Source organism: Artemia franciscana, chromosome 5, assembly GCF_032884065.1.
Source record: "Artemia franciscana chromosome 5, ASM3288406v1, whole genome shotgun sequence".
NCBI lineage: Eukaryota > Metazoa > Arthropoda > Branchiopoda > Anostraca > Artemiidae > Artemia > Artemia franciscana.
Genome location: NC_088867.1, coordinates 34,447,309 through 34,466,955, shown reverse-complemented (window position 1 = coordinate 34,466,955; position 19,647 = coordinate 34,447,309). Strand labels below are relative to the sequence as shown.

The 19,647-nt window shown below is 35.2% G+C and overlaps 1 protein-coding gene across 2 annotated transcripts in view; it reads left to right on the top strand.

Moving 5' to 3' along the window:
* Positions 1 to 7,203, top strand: part of LOC136027317 (17-beta-hydroxysteroid dehydrogenase type 6-like) — a 75,597-nt gene extending 68,394 nt beyond the window's left edge. For both annotated transcript variants that reach the window (XM_065704439.1, XM_065704438.1), the window contains exons 5-6: positions 2,149 to 2,350; positions 6,852 to 7,203. In XM_065704439.1, the coding sequence (XP_065560511.1) occupies positions 2,149 to 2,350; positions 6,852 to 7,167 (518 nt within the window). In that variant the 3' untranslated portion in view covers positions 7,168 to 7,203. The remainder of the gene's footprint in view (positions 1 to 2,148; positions 2,351 to 6,851) is intronic.
* The last annotated feature ends 12,444 nt before the right edge of the window (positions 7,204 to 19,647 follow it).

The following is a 19,647-nucleotide window of genomic DNA, read 5'->3' as shown; positions in this document are numbered from 1 at the left end:
TCACTTGAATTTTCCTAAATTATTGATCAATCCGACAGAAATAAATGTATGTGAGTTTAAACAGGTATTTAAGGCGAACTGGTAGGCTACCAGTCCAGTCTATTTAAACCTGGTTTAATTTAAACGACTCTGTTTAAATCCGACATTATTAGAAACAAAAATTAAATGATAAAATAAAACAACTCTATTCCATTTACACGTGAATTCGCTTTTCGGTATCTACGAATGAAGCTAGGCATTTCTTTACCGAGAAGTTTAAACATGCAAAAGTCTTTCAAGGAGAAAGAAAGTACAACTTATACTATCTCTAAATTGAGCATCATGGACCTCGATTATTTCAAAATAAACGACTTATATGACTTAACAAAAATATGGGGATGAATAATTCCCTCTAACCCCCCCCCCCTTGAACCATCCCTGCCTAGACTGATCCAAAGGGTTCCTTGAGAAAACTCAAAACTAGAGGCGGTAATTTTTTCAGACTCCTAGCCCCTGGAATAACTGCCCTGGATAACTTCTCCTACCCCCCCCCAATATTTTGACTGGACTTGATTCATTGACAAAATAAAAAAAAAGCAATATATACACTTATTCCCGTATTGCCGGTATTGCCGTTATATTCCCGTTATTCCCGTAATTTAAGAAGAGATCGCGGAAAATCACAAATTCATCTCTCTCTCTCTCTCTCTCTCTCTCTCTCTCTCTCTCTCTCTCTCTCTCTCTCTCTCTCTCTCTCTCTCTCTCTCTCTCTCTCTTTAATTTCATTAGAAAAGATTGAAAGAAAACAAAACCCCCAACCTCACAAGATTTTCGTAAATTGGAGCCACTGATTTTGCTCAAGAACTTACAACATGTGATTATAATAAAAATTTTGCGCTGAATTTAAAAAGACAGATCAGATTTTTGTCCTTTACTCACAGTTTTCCAATGATAATTTTAAAGTAGTTTTTTTTTTCTGAAAGGACAGTAATTCGACCCAAAAACTGCAAAATAAAACTGCACAAAATTCTAGATGTCAAAAAATCATCTGATCAACCTTAATGTAAAAAACTAAATTACGCAACTTTAAGAAACAACGACAATTTACTTTTTTTTCGACCCAAAACCCCAAAAGGTTGCAAAAGAAATGATAGTCAAAAGAACATTCTGCCAATTTAATGAAAAATATAGATGGGAACGAAGCATAAATAGAATTCTTGATCAAACTGAATATTTTTCTCCTAGTGACCTCACTGTGCATAAATATCATAATCTCCAGTATTTTATCTTCTTTTTTTCACAAACCAGGATATAAAAAAAGGAGATCTACACCAAGCAAGAATCAACCAATGTTGAATGACCAGACTTTATGCAAATAAAAATTAATTTTGAAAATGAGGTTTACCGCCAATCCATCAAACCTCGACGTTGTTGCTAAAGTTTTAATTAGTCTTGGCTAAACGTCAAAATGCTACAACACTGCTAGAAGAAACAATGGATTCTTTTGTCTAACGCTTTGTCAGCACACTATATTTACTAGCCTAAAGATGCCCTTTCTTAGATGCACAAAACATAAACATTTTGTTTTTAATTACAATGCAAGAAAAATCTGTAACTTTATAAATATTCACATATAAAATAATCAATTTTATCCTTATTATAGGTTCTGTTCACTAATAGTTTAGCGTAGTCAGAAATTAGCACCCTATTATCAGGAGTTGGAGGAATCCGAGGAATAAATGTAGTTTTATATGGATGGAAAACTAGCACTTGTAGGAACCTGGTTAAAGTTAGGTTAGATTATGTTTGTTCAGGCTAGGTCAGGTTAAATTTGGAAAATCATAAATGGGTTAGAAACCTGAGCTATTCTAACCAAACCTAACCTGTTATCATCAAATCTTCTTCTTCTTCTTCTTAACTGAACCTTGTATTGAACGGAAAAAGTCGACTTGCAACGCTGACTAAATCCAAGGAGAAAAAAGGTGTTTCGGATATTCACCGGTGAATGTCGATATTCACAATTTTTGGATATTCACGATAACATGTACATATAATGAAACATATATATATATATATATATATATATATATATATATATATATATATATATATATATATATATATATATATATATATTTATAGTGTAAATATGTCTTATCTCTCTTTTAGGACGAATTGTTTTCATTGGAAGCATTACCGGGAGTAGGGGATTACCAGGACTTCCGGTTTACAGTGCTAGTGCCCAAGGTGTTGAGGCACTTTCCCAGGCATTGCGACATGAGTATATGGAAGCAAAAATAGATGTCGTTATCGTACGACCCGGAGGATTAGAATGTCTTGCCCAAAGATGGCTCTCTGGTGCACGTCAAAAGTGAGTTCAGTGATTGATTTGTGCACGTGCTGGTAACTTCCAGACTTTAAAACTTAAATCTAAAATTTAGAGGGTTTACTTTTAATGCTGCCTCCTTTTGGTAATTTGGTAATATTGCAGTGCATAACATCTTCTAAAGGAAACAATAGAATAATAAAAAAGCAGAAACATTCAATTCCGCTCAATAAACGTCCTTTCCCCATAGACCTGTTGATATCATGACAACTGAAACCCATATGCCTCCCCCTCCCAACAGTGCCAGATAAAACCTTAAATAATATATTTATGCACTGTTTTTCATTGTGAATCATCGCGCACCTTTTCATTACCGGCATTTTATTCTTAATTTGGTCTAATACCTCACTTCATGGTGAAATAATGTGAGTATTTGAATAAATATTTTAGTTAAAATCATTTTAAAACGTGGGTGAATTAGAAAGAAATTTAAAACTCTAATTAATAGAAACCTTCTGCAAATTAAAAAGTAGGAATCACAATATTGTAGTTTTGCATATAATCTACGGCCGTATATGGCTCCCCTAGGGAAGGGGGCAACTTTTATCACGGTAGTAAACATTATATTAGGAAAGAATGTTGACTGGGGAACCAAAAGGTACTACTTTTTTGTTATTACAGTGTTTTCTTCAGAAGAACCTATGGATCTTGCCGATATTGAGAATTTTGATATTAAAAAAATTTGAACTGTCCGATACCTTAGCTGTAGGGTATACCTAGTGGAGTCGGAGACGTGCCTCCTGTTAGACATATCTCCGCTGAAATTAGTAGAACTAAAAAACGTCAAATTACGTTTAAGCCTTAACGTGGTAACAATGTGCGCAAAATATCGAGGCAATGTCGGAGTGTTTTTGAGGCATTATTCACAGGCACAGTTGAGGCTGTTGAAAGTCTTGACTATAAATCCATGCAAAAAACTGATTTTTCTTTTTGTTCAAGCCAGGCAAGTGTAAGTTTTCTGAATAGAGTTTTCGACCATGGCAATACCGGTGGGATACTTTTTGTTTCAATCCGACGCCATTTTGTAGGGGATTTCAGTCCATTTTCCGGAATTCCCCTTAGTTTGTTTTTAAACTAACATTCTACTATCAGGATTAATTTCGACAATAGTTACCTTTCAGTTAAAGAAATGATGCAATAACAATGTAAATGTAATAGTTATATGAATGGAAATTTTTCTCACTTGCCAGTTTTTTTAAAACATGTTTTTCAATTTTTGGTTACTATGGGCCATGATTCGTTTCTTACTAGGTTGCAGCTACCGCTGCAATCATGATGTAGTAGCGGAAGAAAAACTTAAAGTACTTGGAATACTTGAGCTCTTTTATGCTCCCCTAAAAGTTGACAGCCACACATCCTATTATTCTTTACCACCGACGGAAAAACATTTAAAATACTTGGAATGCTTGAGCTCTTCTAAGAGCTTTTCCATGAATTATTCTTCCCTAAAAGTTGACATCCACACTTCCTATTATTCTTTATCATCGATGAAAAAAAAAATTAAATACTTGGAATACTTGAGCTCTTCTAAGTGCTTTTCAATGAATTATTCTTCACTAAAAGTTGACAGCGACACTTTCTATCATTCTTTACCACCAACGAAAAAAACACTTAGAACACTAGGAATAAATGAGCCCTTCTAAGAGCTCTTCCATGAATTATTCTTTCCTAAAAGTTGACAGCCACATTTCCCGTCCTTCTTTACCACCGACGGAAAAAACACTAAAAATACTAATAATAATTGACCTCTTCTATGATTTTTTCTCTTCTACGTGCTTTTCAATGAATTATTCTTCACTAAAAGTTGACAGTGACACTTCCTATCATTCTTTATCACCGACGAGAAAAACACTTAAAACACTAGGAATACTTGAGCCCTTCTAAGAGCTCTTCCATGAATTATTCTTTCCTAAAAGTTGACAGCCACATTTCCTATCCTTCTTTACCACCGACGGAAAAAACACTAAAAATACTTGTAATAATTGACCTCTTCTATGATTTTTTCTCTTCTACGTGCTTTTCAATGAATTATTCTTCACTAAAAGTTGACAGTGACACTTCCTATCATTCTTTATCACCGATGAGAAAAACACTTAAAACACTAGGAATACTTGAGCCCTTCTAAGAGCTCTTCCATGAATTATTCTTTCCTAAAAGTTGACAGCCACATTTCCTATCCTTCTTTACCACCGACGGAAAAAACACTAAAAATACTTGTAATAATTGACCTCTTCTATGATTTTTTCTCTTCTACGTGCTTTTCAATGAATTATTCTTCACTAAAAGTTGACAGTGACACTTCCTATCATTCTTTATCACCGACGAAAAAAACACTTAAAACACTAGGAATACTTGAGTCCTTCTAAGAGCTCTTCCATGAATTATTCTTTCCTAAAAGTTGAGAGCCACATTTCCTGTCCTTCTTTACCACCGACGGAAAAAACACTAAAAATACTTGTAATAATTGAGCTCTTCTATGATTTTTTCTCTTCTACGTGCTCTTCTATGAATTTTTCTCCCCCCTAAAAGTTGACAGCAACACTTCCTATCATTCCTTACCACCAATGAAAAAAAAAACACTTAAAATACTTAGAATACCTGAGCTCTTCTAAGTGCTCTTCCATGAATTTTTCTTCCCCAAAAGTTGACAGCCACACTTCCTATCATTCCTTACCACCGACGGGAAAAACGATAAAAATACTTGTAATAGTTGAGCTCTTCATAATAGTTGAGATATTAGTTCATGCATCGTTTTGGACTCCAATTCATCATGGCTTATCACCCGTCCTTGGACACCCCCGCTGTAGGACCAAACACTAGACTCCAACAAACCAATCAGAATTGTCCACAATTAGTTATTTACCCACCTTGTAGTACCGGGAGACATTGTAGATCGTCCCTCATACAAATAATAAAACCCAAAACGAACAGAAATTACAATAAATAACCGAGTCACACTCAAAATGAGGAGAAAATAACATGAGTCGGGTTGACAACCCCCATGCCTTCTCAAGACCAGAACATAATTTGCCCTTTACTGAAAGCAAAATACATATTGAATGTACACTTTCTTAACTTTAATAAATAAAAAAATATTGAGACTTTAAGGAATAAATATTTGTATATGTATATTAAACTAACAATCCATGTTCATCTGTTCTTGTTTTGTAGTTTTTATTTATTTATTTTTTGTATTTATGTATTGTTCTGATCTTTGTATCTAGATTATATACTTGGACAAAACTACTCAAAATTCGATGATGTACTGAAAAGGCTCAGCTTAAATTCCCTTGATTGTCGTAGACATTAGTTCATGCATCGTTTTGGACTCCGATTCATTATGGCTTATTACCCGTCCTTGGACACCCCCGCTGTAGGACCAAACGCGAGACTGACTCCGACAAATCCATCAGAATTGTCCACATTTAGCTATTTACCCAGCTTCTAGTATCGAGAGACATTGTGGATCATTTGTCCTTTATTTAAATCAAAACTTAAATGATAAGGCTTTAGGAAATTTTTGATTATGATTATTACACGGATTCGCGTGATGTTTGTCTTTGAATGCTACAGTTTTCATTTGACTGTATACTTGATATACCTGCAATAGCGTTGCTATTTTGGCTAGTAAAGCATTTTCATATTAAAAAAAAATGGTAATAAATTTATGGGAACATTACCATGTGTAATTTCTTAACAAGTTATCTTAAATATTGAGATAATATAGGTTATTTCATGTGAAATTATATTCTTTGTAATGGATGTTCCTGCTCATAGAGGAATGAGACGTTTTGATTAGCCACTTTACAGTTTTCTGTCTTAAATTAGTCTTATACTGTTCAAATGATTCATTGTTTTAAGTTAGAAACTAGGCCTACAAAAAATGTTATTTTTTTGTAAGAACCCAAAAATACATTAAAGGAGTAATTGTCGAATGAAGAAATATAGTTTACTATTTTGGTTTTTTATTTGAAAAAGGTATGATGGGATAGAGGGTTTTGTTGTTATTTAAATGAATAAACAATCAGTTGAGAGTGAAATGTTTGTAGCCACCTTTTATCAGGCGTTTTGTTGCTTTCTCTTGAGGTTGTTGTGAGGGATGTTTATTCTATAGTAGTTTTTTAAGTATATCATATCCGTTTTTAGTTTTCCTAAAAAAAACCTTCTTTTTTTTCATTTCTTTTCCTCACAGGGTAGAGCAAAACAGCTATATTTTTGCACTCTAAATACTTTTAATTAAGCGCTAGTTAAGCTATAACATATTCAGACGTGCCAGGTGGAACACGCCACCTGGTGTACGGTGTTTCTGAAAGTGGGTGCTCCTTGTTTAAATCCAGGCATATACACATATATAAATTTTGGTTTCAAATTCGAACAATCAGAACTATCATTAAAGAAACGTCTGTAGTTGCATATTTATTCTAATTCTATTTTCTCTGCTTTCTTAATACAATTGTTATGTAAAACGGGTATTGTTTCTTTACAGGGAAATGAACGAGATGTGGGACCGTATGACAGTTGAACAAAGGAAGGAAAACGAACCATTCTTTGTTGCATATCACAATAACATGGCTAAGAGTATTGATAAATATGACAGAGATGAATCCATACCAATACCAGAATATATAACTGACGCCTTTGAGTGTGCAATTCTTGACAAAAAGCCGTTGGCACGTTATTCTGGTGCTCCTGGACTGGGCGCCAGGTTCAAACGGGTTCTGCTCAAAACTGTACCTTTTATTTCTTCTTACTATACTAAAAGATTTTATAACGAAAATGTATTGTGTACAAGTGCTGTTTGATTATGTGTTACTTTAATAATAAAAATATAGTTACAAGACCTGCTTTCAGACATCTTATAACTCTATATTCTGTAAAGACATGAACAAAATTAATTTTACAGTATCTGTTTTTTTTTAAGTAGTGAAGTCCTTGTATTTCCATACATGGACGATAAATGAAGTTTATCCCACTAAGCTTAGTCTAAAGGGCTCCCTATAGGGGAATAAAAATTTGAGCCTAATAGTACATGCATTAATCTGAACTTGCTTCAATTAGTAGAGCAAAATATCAGAGCATTTCCAAGTTAGCTTGGAAATGCCTAGTTATATAAAATATATAAAGTATTCGTTATTAATTTTAAAGACTTCTATGAGTACGTGAATCCTTTTTATAGCATTCCATAGTTGCACATCAGCTTTTGAGGGGAGATGAATTTTTTTTTCTTGGTTCGGAGGGTCTCTAAAGTTCAGATTTCCCTTTTTGGGTCAATATGTTTCATTTTTATGAAGCGTCTTTCGAATCAAGGTTGGATGGGTCGTTGAGTATGGGTGTTTATTAGACTTACTTAGACTTAGATCCTCCCACATCTGGGGTGCATAGGGCAGCGACGATTGACCTCCAACTTGACCGATCTTGTGCCAAAGACCAAAGTTCATTCAGAGTGGTTCGGAGATTCGTTGCTTTTTCTCCAGGAATCTACCAAATGTTCTGCGTTGTCTTCTACTCCTTCGAATGCCGGGTGGGGTCCAATACCATAAATCGTGTGAGAGGCGTCCTTCGCTCATGTGGGTCTTGTGCACCCAATACTTCCATCTTCTCATTCTTATCTAGTCGGTCACCAGTTGTTTTGCGGTATCAGCCCTAATCTGGGCATTTATTACTCTATCGGTCCGCAAGGATTCTACGCAGGCAATTATTCCCGAATCCAAGTAGTCTTTTCTCAGCATCCTTTGAAAGGCTCCAGGACTCGCATCCATATAAAAGTACATAGAGTACATTAATCTTAAACAATCGCAATTTTAACTTCTGAGAGAAGTATCCGCATCTCCAAATATTCTTCAACTGAGAAAATGCTCCATCTGTATATGCTACGCGTAGCAAGACCTTTTTTTCGAAGTTTCCATCTTGGGTAATTGTACTACCAAGGTATTTAAATTCTCTGACCTCTTCTATCAGTGCCTTCGTTTCGAATCCCAGCTGCAATCGTCGTCACAACTGCATTTGACATACTTTTCGTTTTATTTATATTAATCTTCAGGCCCCTAGGGGCAGCTGTGCTTCTAATTCATTAAGATTACGTTTAATGACCTCTTGGCAGTGAGCTATGATAACAATATCGTCAGCGAAATCGCAGTCATGTATTTGCCACTCAGGGCTTAGTTGCATGCCTCCTCTAAAGTGGCAAGCTCGAAGAACAAAATCAATAAGTATTGCAAATAATATTGGAGATAGTAAACATCCTTGACGCATACCGGACTCAACAGGGAACCACTCTGACAGCCCATTTTCCTTCTGGACTACACAAACCTGTGCAGCATACAGGGATTTAATCAAAGTCACATTTTCGGAGGCATTCCATACGCTAGGAGAATTTTCCACATTGCCTCTTGGTGCACAGAATCAAATGCTTTCAAGAAGTTTATAAACACTAAAATAATCAGCACTTGCCATTTGTTTGATTCCTCCAGTAGAACACGTAAGCAAAATATCAGGTCACAGCAAGGACATTTGGGCGGAAACCATGTTCATCATTCCTTAAAATTTTGTCCACATTAGTTTGAATTCTACTAAGCATAATCTGACATAGAACTTTACTTCTGGCTGACTGGAGTGTGATACTTCTCCAGTTATCACATGATGTTTTTCGACCTTTCTTGAAAAGTTTCACGATAATGCCTTTATTCCAGTCAGGAGGGACAGCCTCGTCGTCCCACACCTTACCAAGCAGCTTAAATAGTGGTCATGCGAGAGCTTTTTTTTCATATTTCAACAGCTCTGGAGGGACACCATCACATTTGGCTGCTTTCCATTTTTTAGTAACTTCAGGGCTATAACAACTTTCGAAAGAGGATGGGGCCCGAATAGATATCCAAGTTAAATAGGGGCACGTCAGGGACCAACAGTGGCTCATGGGGTATTGCCTGGTTCAGAACATCTGAGAGATATTCGCTACAACAGTTTTGGACATCTACCTAATTGGTAAGCACCAATCCCACTTTTATCCTCTATGAAGATGCAAGGGTTTGTTTGCGCGCCAGAAAGCTTCTTAGTTAGCATATGTATAAAGTTACCCTTTAATTTTTTGTAGTATGTTCAGTATAAGCATTTGGGACAGATAATGAAGAGTTGAATACCACTACCCTTTCCCGCTTTTACATTTAATTACAAATTTAAGAGATGTGTGCTCCTACACTAATGTTTAACTTGCGTTTCGTTGGAACTAATTTAGATTTTTGTGCTTTTACATTTATTTTTTGTTTTCAATTTCTTTTTTTTACTTGAGCTCACAGAGGATAATTATGCTCAATTACCTGTATTTGGAGCAAAGTGTTGAGTTTTATTGTATTTATAATTTTAATTCGGATGTAATACTATTCAAACACTTTCAATTACTAACTCACTACGTTTATTTACATTCTAATACATTTTCAGTATATTACAAGCTAAACTTTCTCATATGGAATGAGGTTATTGGTGCGATAATAGCCCCATCGTTCTTAGGTTAATTTCTGTTTGTTAAGTTTTAAGATCGCTTTCTACTTTCATTCAGATACTTCTTCTTTTTTACTACGCGAAATGCAAATTTACGAATCACTTAATAGTAAAAACTTTTTTTATATTTTTATTTTGATGCAAAATACTTAAATTATGCCGAAAAACGTTAAGAAACGGTAACGCAACTAAAATTAAGAAATTTTGATTAGTTTTTTGCATTCAGCGCAAAAACTCGTAGTGAAAAAACTAGAAAATATTTTTTTAACCAAAAACTATTTTTTACAGTGTGGTCTTAGGATGATAGAAACCAAACAAAATTACGACTGGAAGATTAAATCTGGAAAGGTTCTACCTACGGAAGAGTGTGCCCAGAGCAATCCATCGACTGAAGCTTGTCAGAACTGTCAGTTTACCAAATGAGCCGTTCCTCCCTCCCCACCGAAAAACCTTTTCTACACTTATATGTCTATTTTTTTTTCTTGTAATGGAACTCATTCATGAAATAATACTGACAGTTCCCTTTACTCTATCACTTACTCTGACACTCTTACACGCAAACAAATTAAAGCTCGTTAAATCGCAAAGTTAGTACAACCGTGGATTATAAAGGCTTAAAAGAGGCATAATGTGTATATGTGTACGGATTGGGGTCCTCTGCTGATACAATCTTCTGGTTACTTATCATTATTATTGATAGCATATTAGCCTTGTTATTTACTGCCATCTATAATTATTAGTCCTAAGTCGTGTATATTAATGCTGGTCTCTCATTGGGTTTCTAGGACTGTAACCTTGTTTCTGAATGGTGATTAAATAAAAAAAAACTAATTTTTTAGCTGAAAGTAAGGAGCGACATTAAAAATTAAAACGAACAGAAATTACTCCGTATATGAAATGGGTTGTCCCCTCCGCAATCCCTCGCTCTTTACGCTAAAGCTTTTAATTGTTTTAAAAAGTAGAATTATGGCAAAGAGTCAAACTTTAGCGTAAAGAGTGAGGGATTGCGGAGGGGACAACCCATTTTATATACGGAGTAATTTCTCTTCGTTTTAAGTTTTAATGTCGCTCCTTACTTTCAGCTAAAAAAATTAGTTTTTTTTATTTAATTTCTGAACGTTTTTGAATTAATGCATTTTTGGTTTTGGCTCTCCGCACATAAATTATTAAAATAAAATTTGTATATTAATTCTTTTTTTGGCTAAATGGCTTTCTCTTAGTTTTGATCAGACCATTTTGAGAAATAAGGGGTGGAGAAGGAGGTCTAGTTGCCCTCCAATTTTTCGGTTACTTAAAAAGGCAACTAGAACTTTTAATTTTTAACGAATGTTTTTATTAGTATAAAAATATACGTAACTTAAGAATTAACTTACGTAACAAACTCTCATAATCTTATATTTTTGTTATGTATACGAGGGGGTTTGTACCCTCGTTAATACCTTGCTCTTTACACTAAATCGTAAGTTTTGTCTCAATTCTTTAAGAATGACCCCTGAATCAGAAAAGCCGTAGAATTAATAGTTAAAATTACTGAAAATACTTTAGCATAAAGAGCGAGGTATTTATCTCCTCCTAAATACCTCGCTCTTTATACTAAAGTATTTTTAGAACCCCTCATACGCGTAATAATCTCTGTTCGTTTTAAGTTTCAATGCTACTCCTTCCTTTCTTTTGAAAAAAGTTTTCATGTTTATTTCTCATTGTTTTCTTATAGTAATGATACAAACAAATAAACACGCACCCGTGATTTGTCTTCTGGCAAAAAATACAAAATTCCACATTTTTGTAGATAGGAGCTTGGAACTTATACAATAGGGTTCTCTGATACACTGAATCTGATGGTGTCATTTTCGTTAAGATTCTACGACTTTTAAGGGGTGTTTCCCCCTATTTTCTTAAATAATGTAAATTTTCTCAGGCTCGTAACTTTTGATGGGTAAGACTAAACTTGATGAAACTTATATATTTAAAATCAGCATTAAAATGCGATTCTTTTGATGTAGCTATTGATATCAAAATTCAATTTTGATATATCAACTACAGTTCGTTATCAACTACAGTTCGTTACCATGAACTGTTTGATTATTTTCAGCCGACTAATCATAAACCGTTTTTTGTACTTGTAACGTAGGCTACCTAACATAAGGGGTAACCTAACCAATGGCCTTCAAATGGCTCAGAGAACAGATAGACTATTTGACTTATCCTTACTCTATGATTATCTACCTTAGTACTGTCCTAGGATGGATTATGGACTATCTATCAAAAAGTGAAATCAATTATTTTCATACAATTTTGAGAAATTTTTGCCAACAAGGGCGCCGGCAGAAAATTTTCCAAGGGGAAGGCAGACGCCAAAATAGCAGTGGTGGTTGGGTTACAGTTTTTGTGCGGTTTAGGGCACCAAAGCATGACTTTACCCCGAAGAGGACGAACTTGCAATCAACTTGAAATTCTGAGAAGCTAATTGGTTTAAAGTTATCAACAACTATATTTTAGGCTTCCCAGTTGCAAAAGAAGTAATACAGTAATACACAAATGGTGGCAAGACTATTACGATATGGGGGGCTAATTATTTATTTAGGTAAGGGTAGGTTAGATTCCTACAAAAGTATATTTTAATTGACAAACCGCTTTCTCTTCCTGAGGCTTCAGATAAATGTTGAAAGAGGTAGGGAGAGTAGGAATGAATTAAAATGTTTCTCTATATAGATAAAATGTCAAATTCCCATATCTAAAAGCACATAGGTGGCAAAGGCAAGGCAGGTCATCATTAGCCCCGCCAGGAAATTTCTTTGGGGTGGCAAATACTGCTAAGAACTTAGTTTTCAGCAATTTTAAATGGTGATATTTTTTATTTATATGAAGTACTTGAATGTATTTTAAACGAATGTATGTAGTGTATTTATCGATAAGAAAATCCTCTATTAGAGGTTGTTCTGGCTTTAGTTATGTAGAAGATCAGAAGTCTCAAAAAATTTCCATCCATACAAACAATAATACTCTTTTTCATCCAACAGACATTCTTTAGTATTAATATTAACAACGACTTTTCACCAAAATTAACATTAATCGTCAATTTTTTAAGTGTATTCAAATTTTATCCAACATTGAAATCGCAAATTTAAACGTAAGGCGGTACAAGGAACAGATGCCTCAAATTATATCTTAGTTAGGCCTGGGTATGATTTGGAAAGCAATAAGAAATTAAATAAAAAAAGAGCTTTTTCAACTGAAAGTAAGGAACAGATTTGGAACCTATTTGAACAGAATATTCTTTGTAAGAGGGGGCTGTCTCCTCCTTAGTTCCCTACTCTTTACTGTGAAGTTTGGCTCTTTTCCAAATTTGTAAGAAAATATACAATTGGAAAAAAAGATTTTTTGAAGCACTAAAATACTTTGGTTCATGAACAAACTGAGAAGGGAACAGTCACCCTTATATACAGAGTAATTTAGATTTATTTTAAGTTTTAAACTTGCTCCTTACTTTAGTTGAAAAATCTTTTCTATTTTTTCTGAGCATTATTTAAAAAACTAAAATGTATTGTATTTTAAATAATGTATGTATGCTAGAAATCAAATTATAAAATCAAGTATTTTCAACTGAAAGTAAGGAGCAATATTAACACTTAAAATGAACAAAAATTATTACGTACACGATGGGATTCGCCTCCTCGTCAATATCTCGCTCTTTATGCTAAAGTATTTTTAGTAATTTCAAAAGAACTGTTATTCTAATTAAATGTGTTTTGGGATTCAGGGGTATTCTTAAAGGATTGGAACAAAATTCGAACTTTAGCGTAAAGAGCAAGGTATTGACGAGGATGCGAACCCCCTCACATTATGTATGTGAGGTATTTTGCTCCCCTTGTCAGTACCTCGGTCTTTACGCTAAAATTTGAATTTTGTTAAATAATGGCCGATATAAACAATAATTTGTTTGTGCTATTTTTTGACAAATCTTAGCATTTAATATTATCTTAAGCAGCATCTTAACTATGATTTTATGTGATAATAAACCAAAGATATTGTATGTTTTCAGCTGCAAAAATGTGGAATTTTGTGATTTTTTTTGCCAAAAGAAAGATCACGGATGCGTGTTCATTTGTTTTATTTTGTTTTTGTTTTTTGTTTGTTTTCCCCACGGGGGACCGTAAAAATTCAGTCGTCCTAGAATATCAGAAAAGGGTTCATTCGAAAGGAAGTTTAAAATTCTAGTGCCCTTTATAAGTGACCAAAAATTGGAGGGCAACTAGGCGACCTCCCCCGCCACTTTTTCCCAAAATCGTCTGATTAAAATCGTCTGATCAGAAATTAAATATAAAAAAAACTAAGTTTTTTCTACTGAAAGTAAGGAGCGACATTAAATCTGAAACGAATAGAAATTGTTCCGTGTATGAAAAAGTATGCCCTCTTCTCAACGCCTCGCTCTTTGCGTTAAAGTTTGACTCTTTCTCACAGCTCTATTTTTTAAAATAAAAAAAAAACTTCATCGTAAAGAGCGAGGCGTTGAAGAAGGGACAGTCCCTTTCATGTACGAAATAATTTATGTTCGTTTTCAGTTTTAATGTCGCTCCTTACTTTCAGTAGAAAAAACTTTTTTTTTATTCAATCTCATAATTGAACTAAGCTCTGTTTTAATTACCCCGGGTATCACGCTATTCATTTCCTAGGAATCATGTATGGATTTTGACTCTGGATTTTGAATCTTGAATGGATTTTTAATATACGTGATTTTTTGAATTATCATTTACGATTTTTTATTCAATTGAATTGTTCTGGGGTTCTTCGATTTATATTAATAAATAGTCTTGATTTCAGCGGGCCAAGACTGAAACAAAATCATAGGCAGCACAATAGCGCTAAGTAAAGATACAGCATAAGTCAAAGTATAGTTCCGATTTTGAGACATTATATTGTGACATAACCCCACAATTCAGTAACGACCGTATTTTAAATTTGAAAGTATTGGAAAGATAAGTTAGAATTATTAACTTATCCGTTGGGTTTTGTTTGACAAAAGAATATTCAGAAAATCTGAACAAATCTTGGCAATATTGCGGCAGAAACCTTAAATTTATTAAGGTTTAATCATGGGAATGCGAGGAATAAGAACAGCCTCACCCTCAAAAGGCCCTGTCAAGATTGTGGCCTCTATTAGGTTTTCCATTGTTTTTTTTTACGGCAAGTCGCGTGCCACTGCAAAGCTTTGGTGGGTTGATATTTCTTGAAAGTATTATTGGTACGCCTATTTTTAGTTGTAGCACGTGTGGTGGAAACCCTTAAAGATCTATGGAATTTAAAAATTCAGATGGATAATTAACCGCTTCATTTGGTTCCAAAACTGTGTCGACTGACTTGTAAAGGACTGCCTGGTCTCGAATCTTGGTCAAAACAATATTGTTGATTTCGTGGACGTCTATATTTTTGGGTGCGAGAATCGCTCTTTCACTTAGCCATTTATTATTTTTATAATTTTTTAGAATATTCGGAAATACTTTTTCAATCAATTCATTTTTGGACGTCACTAAATTACAGAAATCAGCAGGTAGTTGTATACGTCCTGAAAATGAGTCTACTTGGAGCTTTCCGTTTCCAATTGCCAGCAATTGATCTGAAAATGTTTGACCAGAGTCATCGTTTTGCAATCGGACACGCATATTTGTAGTTAATTTTAATATTTTTACGTGTGCCCATAAATTAGAATTTTTCAGGCAAGCATTCATTTCGTCTGCAGGAGTTGATCTAGGTATTATAGGTAATGTTTGCCTGAAATCTCCCGCAAGCAATATTAATGTGCTGCCAAAGGGTTTCGACTTCCCTCTCAAATCTTTCAAGCATTGATCCAGAGCCTCGAGCGATTTTTTGTGTGCCATTGTGCACTCATCCCAAATAATAAGTTTGCATTGCTGCAATACTTTACCCATCCTAGATGATTTGGAAATATTGCCCGTGGGAGTTTCTGTAGAATGCAAATTCAGAGGCAATTTCAAAGCGGAATGAGCAGTTCTTCCACCAGGCAGCAATGTTGCGGCTATTCCGGACGACGCAATTGCCAACGCTATATCATTTTTTGATCGAATTGATGCCAGAATCAGTTTTATCACAAACGTTTTACCAGTACCTCCTGGCGCATCCAAAAAGAAAATTTCTCCAACGTTGTTATCGACACAATGCATTATCGTATCATAAATGTCTTTTTGTTCCGACGTTAACTTGGAAATGTTATTTTGTACATACGACAATAGATCACTCGTACTGTAACTTTGTTCACGATCCAATTCTACCCATGTCGAAACAGCAGCGATACGGTTAGGTGAAGGCATTCCCAAATCCTGAAGAGGTTTGTTTGCCATACGTACGCACAAATCTTCTATAATAACTAAAGTGTAGTTATAAATTTCTGATGTAAAATCAAAAGTCATATCTGACGTCTCTAACTGTTTTCGATGGAGTATATCTTCGGACATTTTTTACTTATATTTTTCCCATAACTCTGTAGGAGCTGATGGAGAGCAAGTTGTTAAAATGATGCCAAACAATGCACGAATTTGACTTGGGGTTGACGTTTCGCACGCGTCATTGATGCAGTTATCCCAGTGTTGGTCATTCTCCAATGAATTCAGAGCTTGGCATGCACTACGGTAAGTGTCATGTATAGTACCGTTTACAGTTCTCACATACTCAAAGGATGTCGGACCGGGTACATTCACCAAAAGCAGGCGTAGAAAGAAGCATTCATGTTGATTGGGGTGAACGGTGTAGAGTCTTCCTATCGTGGTATCTTTGAAGATGGTAGGTTGGCCGTCGACTGACTTACCCTGTTTTCGACGTTCAAATACTTTATTTTTAGTATTCCACGTGTAATACGAAGGCACTTCAGTATACAGCAGTTTTTTTTGCAAAAGTATCATTTTTGCAAAGCGAAAAAAAGCTGTTAATGTTGTATCCGGTGGATTCAGGGCTCTTTGTTGCACATTGGTTTCCGTGAAATAAACACGTTGACCATTCTGTTAATGTACCGCTAAGTGAACAACAGCTGGACTACGTTCATGTATCGGAAATGAAAGAATTCGCCAAATAGCTTCATTACTGCTTATGTATCTTCCAGCCTGATATTGTACGATTTCGTCGACATCTTTGATTTTGGGCTGCAAGCCAAAAACTGCCATGTTACTGCCTTTGTTGACGTATTTACATATGTATTTGATTGCCTTTACGGAGTTACAGTATTCAACGTTTATGTGTGCATTAAATGTTTTTGATAATAATGGGGAATATGGAACAACCCACTGGTTATCTACTTCGATGGTGGTACCGTTACGCTTCTTTATTATTGCTGTTTTACCGCCATCTTCAGTAGATCTTCTTCTATATTGTGGGTAACCATCATTGCCAGTAATTGTGTTTGATACTAAAAGTCGAGGATATTGCTTTGTGCACCTTCCTTTGGCCATGCATGGTGAATTTTCGTTCAGTGCACCGCAAGGTCCATGTATCATATTTTTTACAATAATATCATGTAACCCCTTATCAACATTTTTATCAGGTATTTCAGCGGAAATCACATCATCAATTTCGTTCGAAGTAATTTTTTTATGTAGCCAGATTAGTATATGTGCGTGTGGCAAACCTCGTTTTTGCCATTCCATTGAGTACATCCAGCATCGCACTGACCCAAACACTTCAAGTTTTACTATGTAGTTTATCAGTGATTTCAACTTTTGCCGGAAGACACGGGCCGTAATGTCATGCCTATTGTCCTTGAAGTAAAAGCTGCAGTATCTCGTCCCAAGATTGATTACATGTAAATGTAATAAATAAATCTGGACGACCATAGAGACGAACATACGCAATAGCATCTTGAGCATATTCATGCATATGACGGGGACTGCCAGCATATGACGAAGGTAAAATTGTTAATCTTCCAACGTTTGTGGTATTACCGTCATTTATAACTGCATCTCGCAAATGAATGTATTGTTCAGAGCGGAGCTTGCTCTGATTCAGGCGGATATATAGCAAACGTTCTGATTCAATTTTAGCATACATATCAACGACAAATTGGTGAAACAATTCACGGCATTTTAAAATATAATTTTCTTCATCCTGCCGAATCATTAGTCTGCAGGAATAATAATGCATTGCACTGCATTTCTTATTCATTTCTTTGTTAGTGGCTGGATTCATCAATTTAATATTAAAGTGATAGCCGTCGGCTCCATCCCAAAAAATTATAGGATATTGTAGGGCATCGTAGCATCGATGAGTTTCAGCAATTCTTAACAACTGAGCGTTTCGCTTATGAAGAATAATATCTCGAGGTAAAAACTGATCACCGACCATAACGATTGCCACTTCGTCGATAGTTGGAGCATTGTATCTACGCACATGTTGGTCAGGAGGCGTTTGGTCAGCGGAAATAACAATTTTATGCGTATCAGTAGGCATCAAATCGATGGCTGTTTTGAACAGACGCACTAAATTATTATTTTTGTGGAAAAGATGTTGCAATTGGGAAACGATTGTCCTTTCAACGTTGGGAGAAATTTCGCAACGTGCATTCAATTCAGAATTTCTATCACTGATGAAGTACAATTGTAAAAATTTATGTATCATATTTTTTACAATAATATCATGTAACCCCTTATCAACATTTTTATCAGGTATTTCAGCGGAAATCACATCATCAATTTCGTTCGAAGTAATTTTTTTATGTAGCCAGATTAGTATATGTGCGTGTGGCAAACCTCGTTTTTGCCATTCCATTGAGTACATCCAGCATCGCACTGACCCAAACACTTCAAGTTTTACTATGTAGTTTATCAGTGATTTCAACTTTTGCCGGAAGACACGGGCCGTAATGTCATGCCTATTGTCCTTGAAGTAAAAGCTGCAGTATCTCGTCCCAAGATTGATTACATGTAAATGTAATAAATAAATCTGGACGACCATAGAGACGAACATACGCAATAGCATCTTGAGCATATTCATGCATATGACGGGGACTGCCAGCATATGACGAAGGTAAAATTGTTAATCTTCCAACGTTTGTGGTATTACCGTCATTTATAACTGCATCTCGCAAATGAATGTATTGTTCAGAGCGGAGCTTGGTCTGATTCAGGCGGATATATAGCAAACGTTCTGATTCAATTTTAGCATACATATCAACGACAAATTGGTGAAACAATTCTCGGTATTTTAAAATATAATTTTCTTCATCCTGCCGAATCATTAGTCTGCAGGAATAATAATGCATTGCACTGCATTTCTTATTCATTTCTTTGTTAGTGGCTGGATTCATCAATTTAATATTAAAGTGATAGCCGTCGGCTCCATCCCAAAAAATTATAGGATATTGTAGGGCATCGTAGCATCGATGAGTTTCAGCAATTCTTAACAACTGAGCGTTTCGCTTATGAAGAATAATATCTCGAGGTAAAAACTGATCACCGACCATAACGATTGCCACTTCGTCGATAGTTGGAGCATTGTATCTACGCACATGTTGGTCAGGAGGCGTTTGGTCAGCGGAAATAACAATTTTATGCGTATCAGTAGGCATCAAATCGATGGCTGTTTTGAACAGACGCACTAAATTATTATTTTTGTGGAAAAGATGTTGCAATTGGGAAACGATTGTCCTTTCAACGTTGGGAGAAATTTCGCAACGTGCATTCAATTCAGAATTTCTATCACTGATGAAGTACAATTGTAAAAATTTATGATTCTCGCCTGAGAATGGTAGAAGGGACCCTGCTCTATGATAAATTTGCCCTTTTACT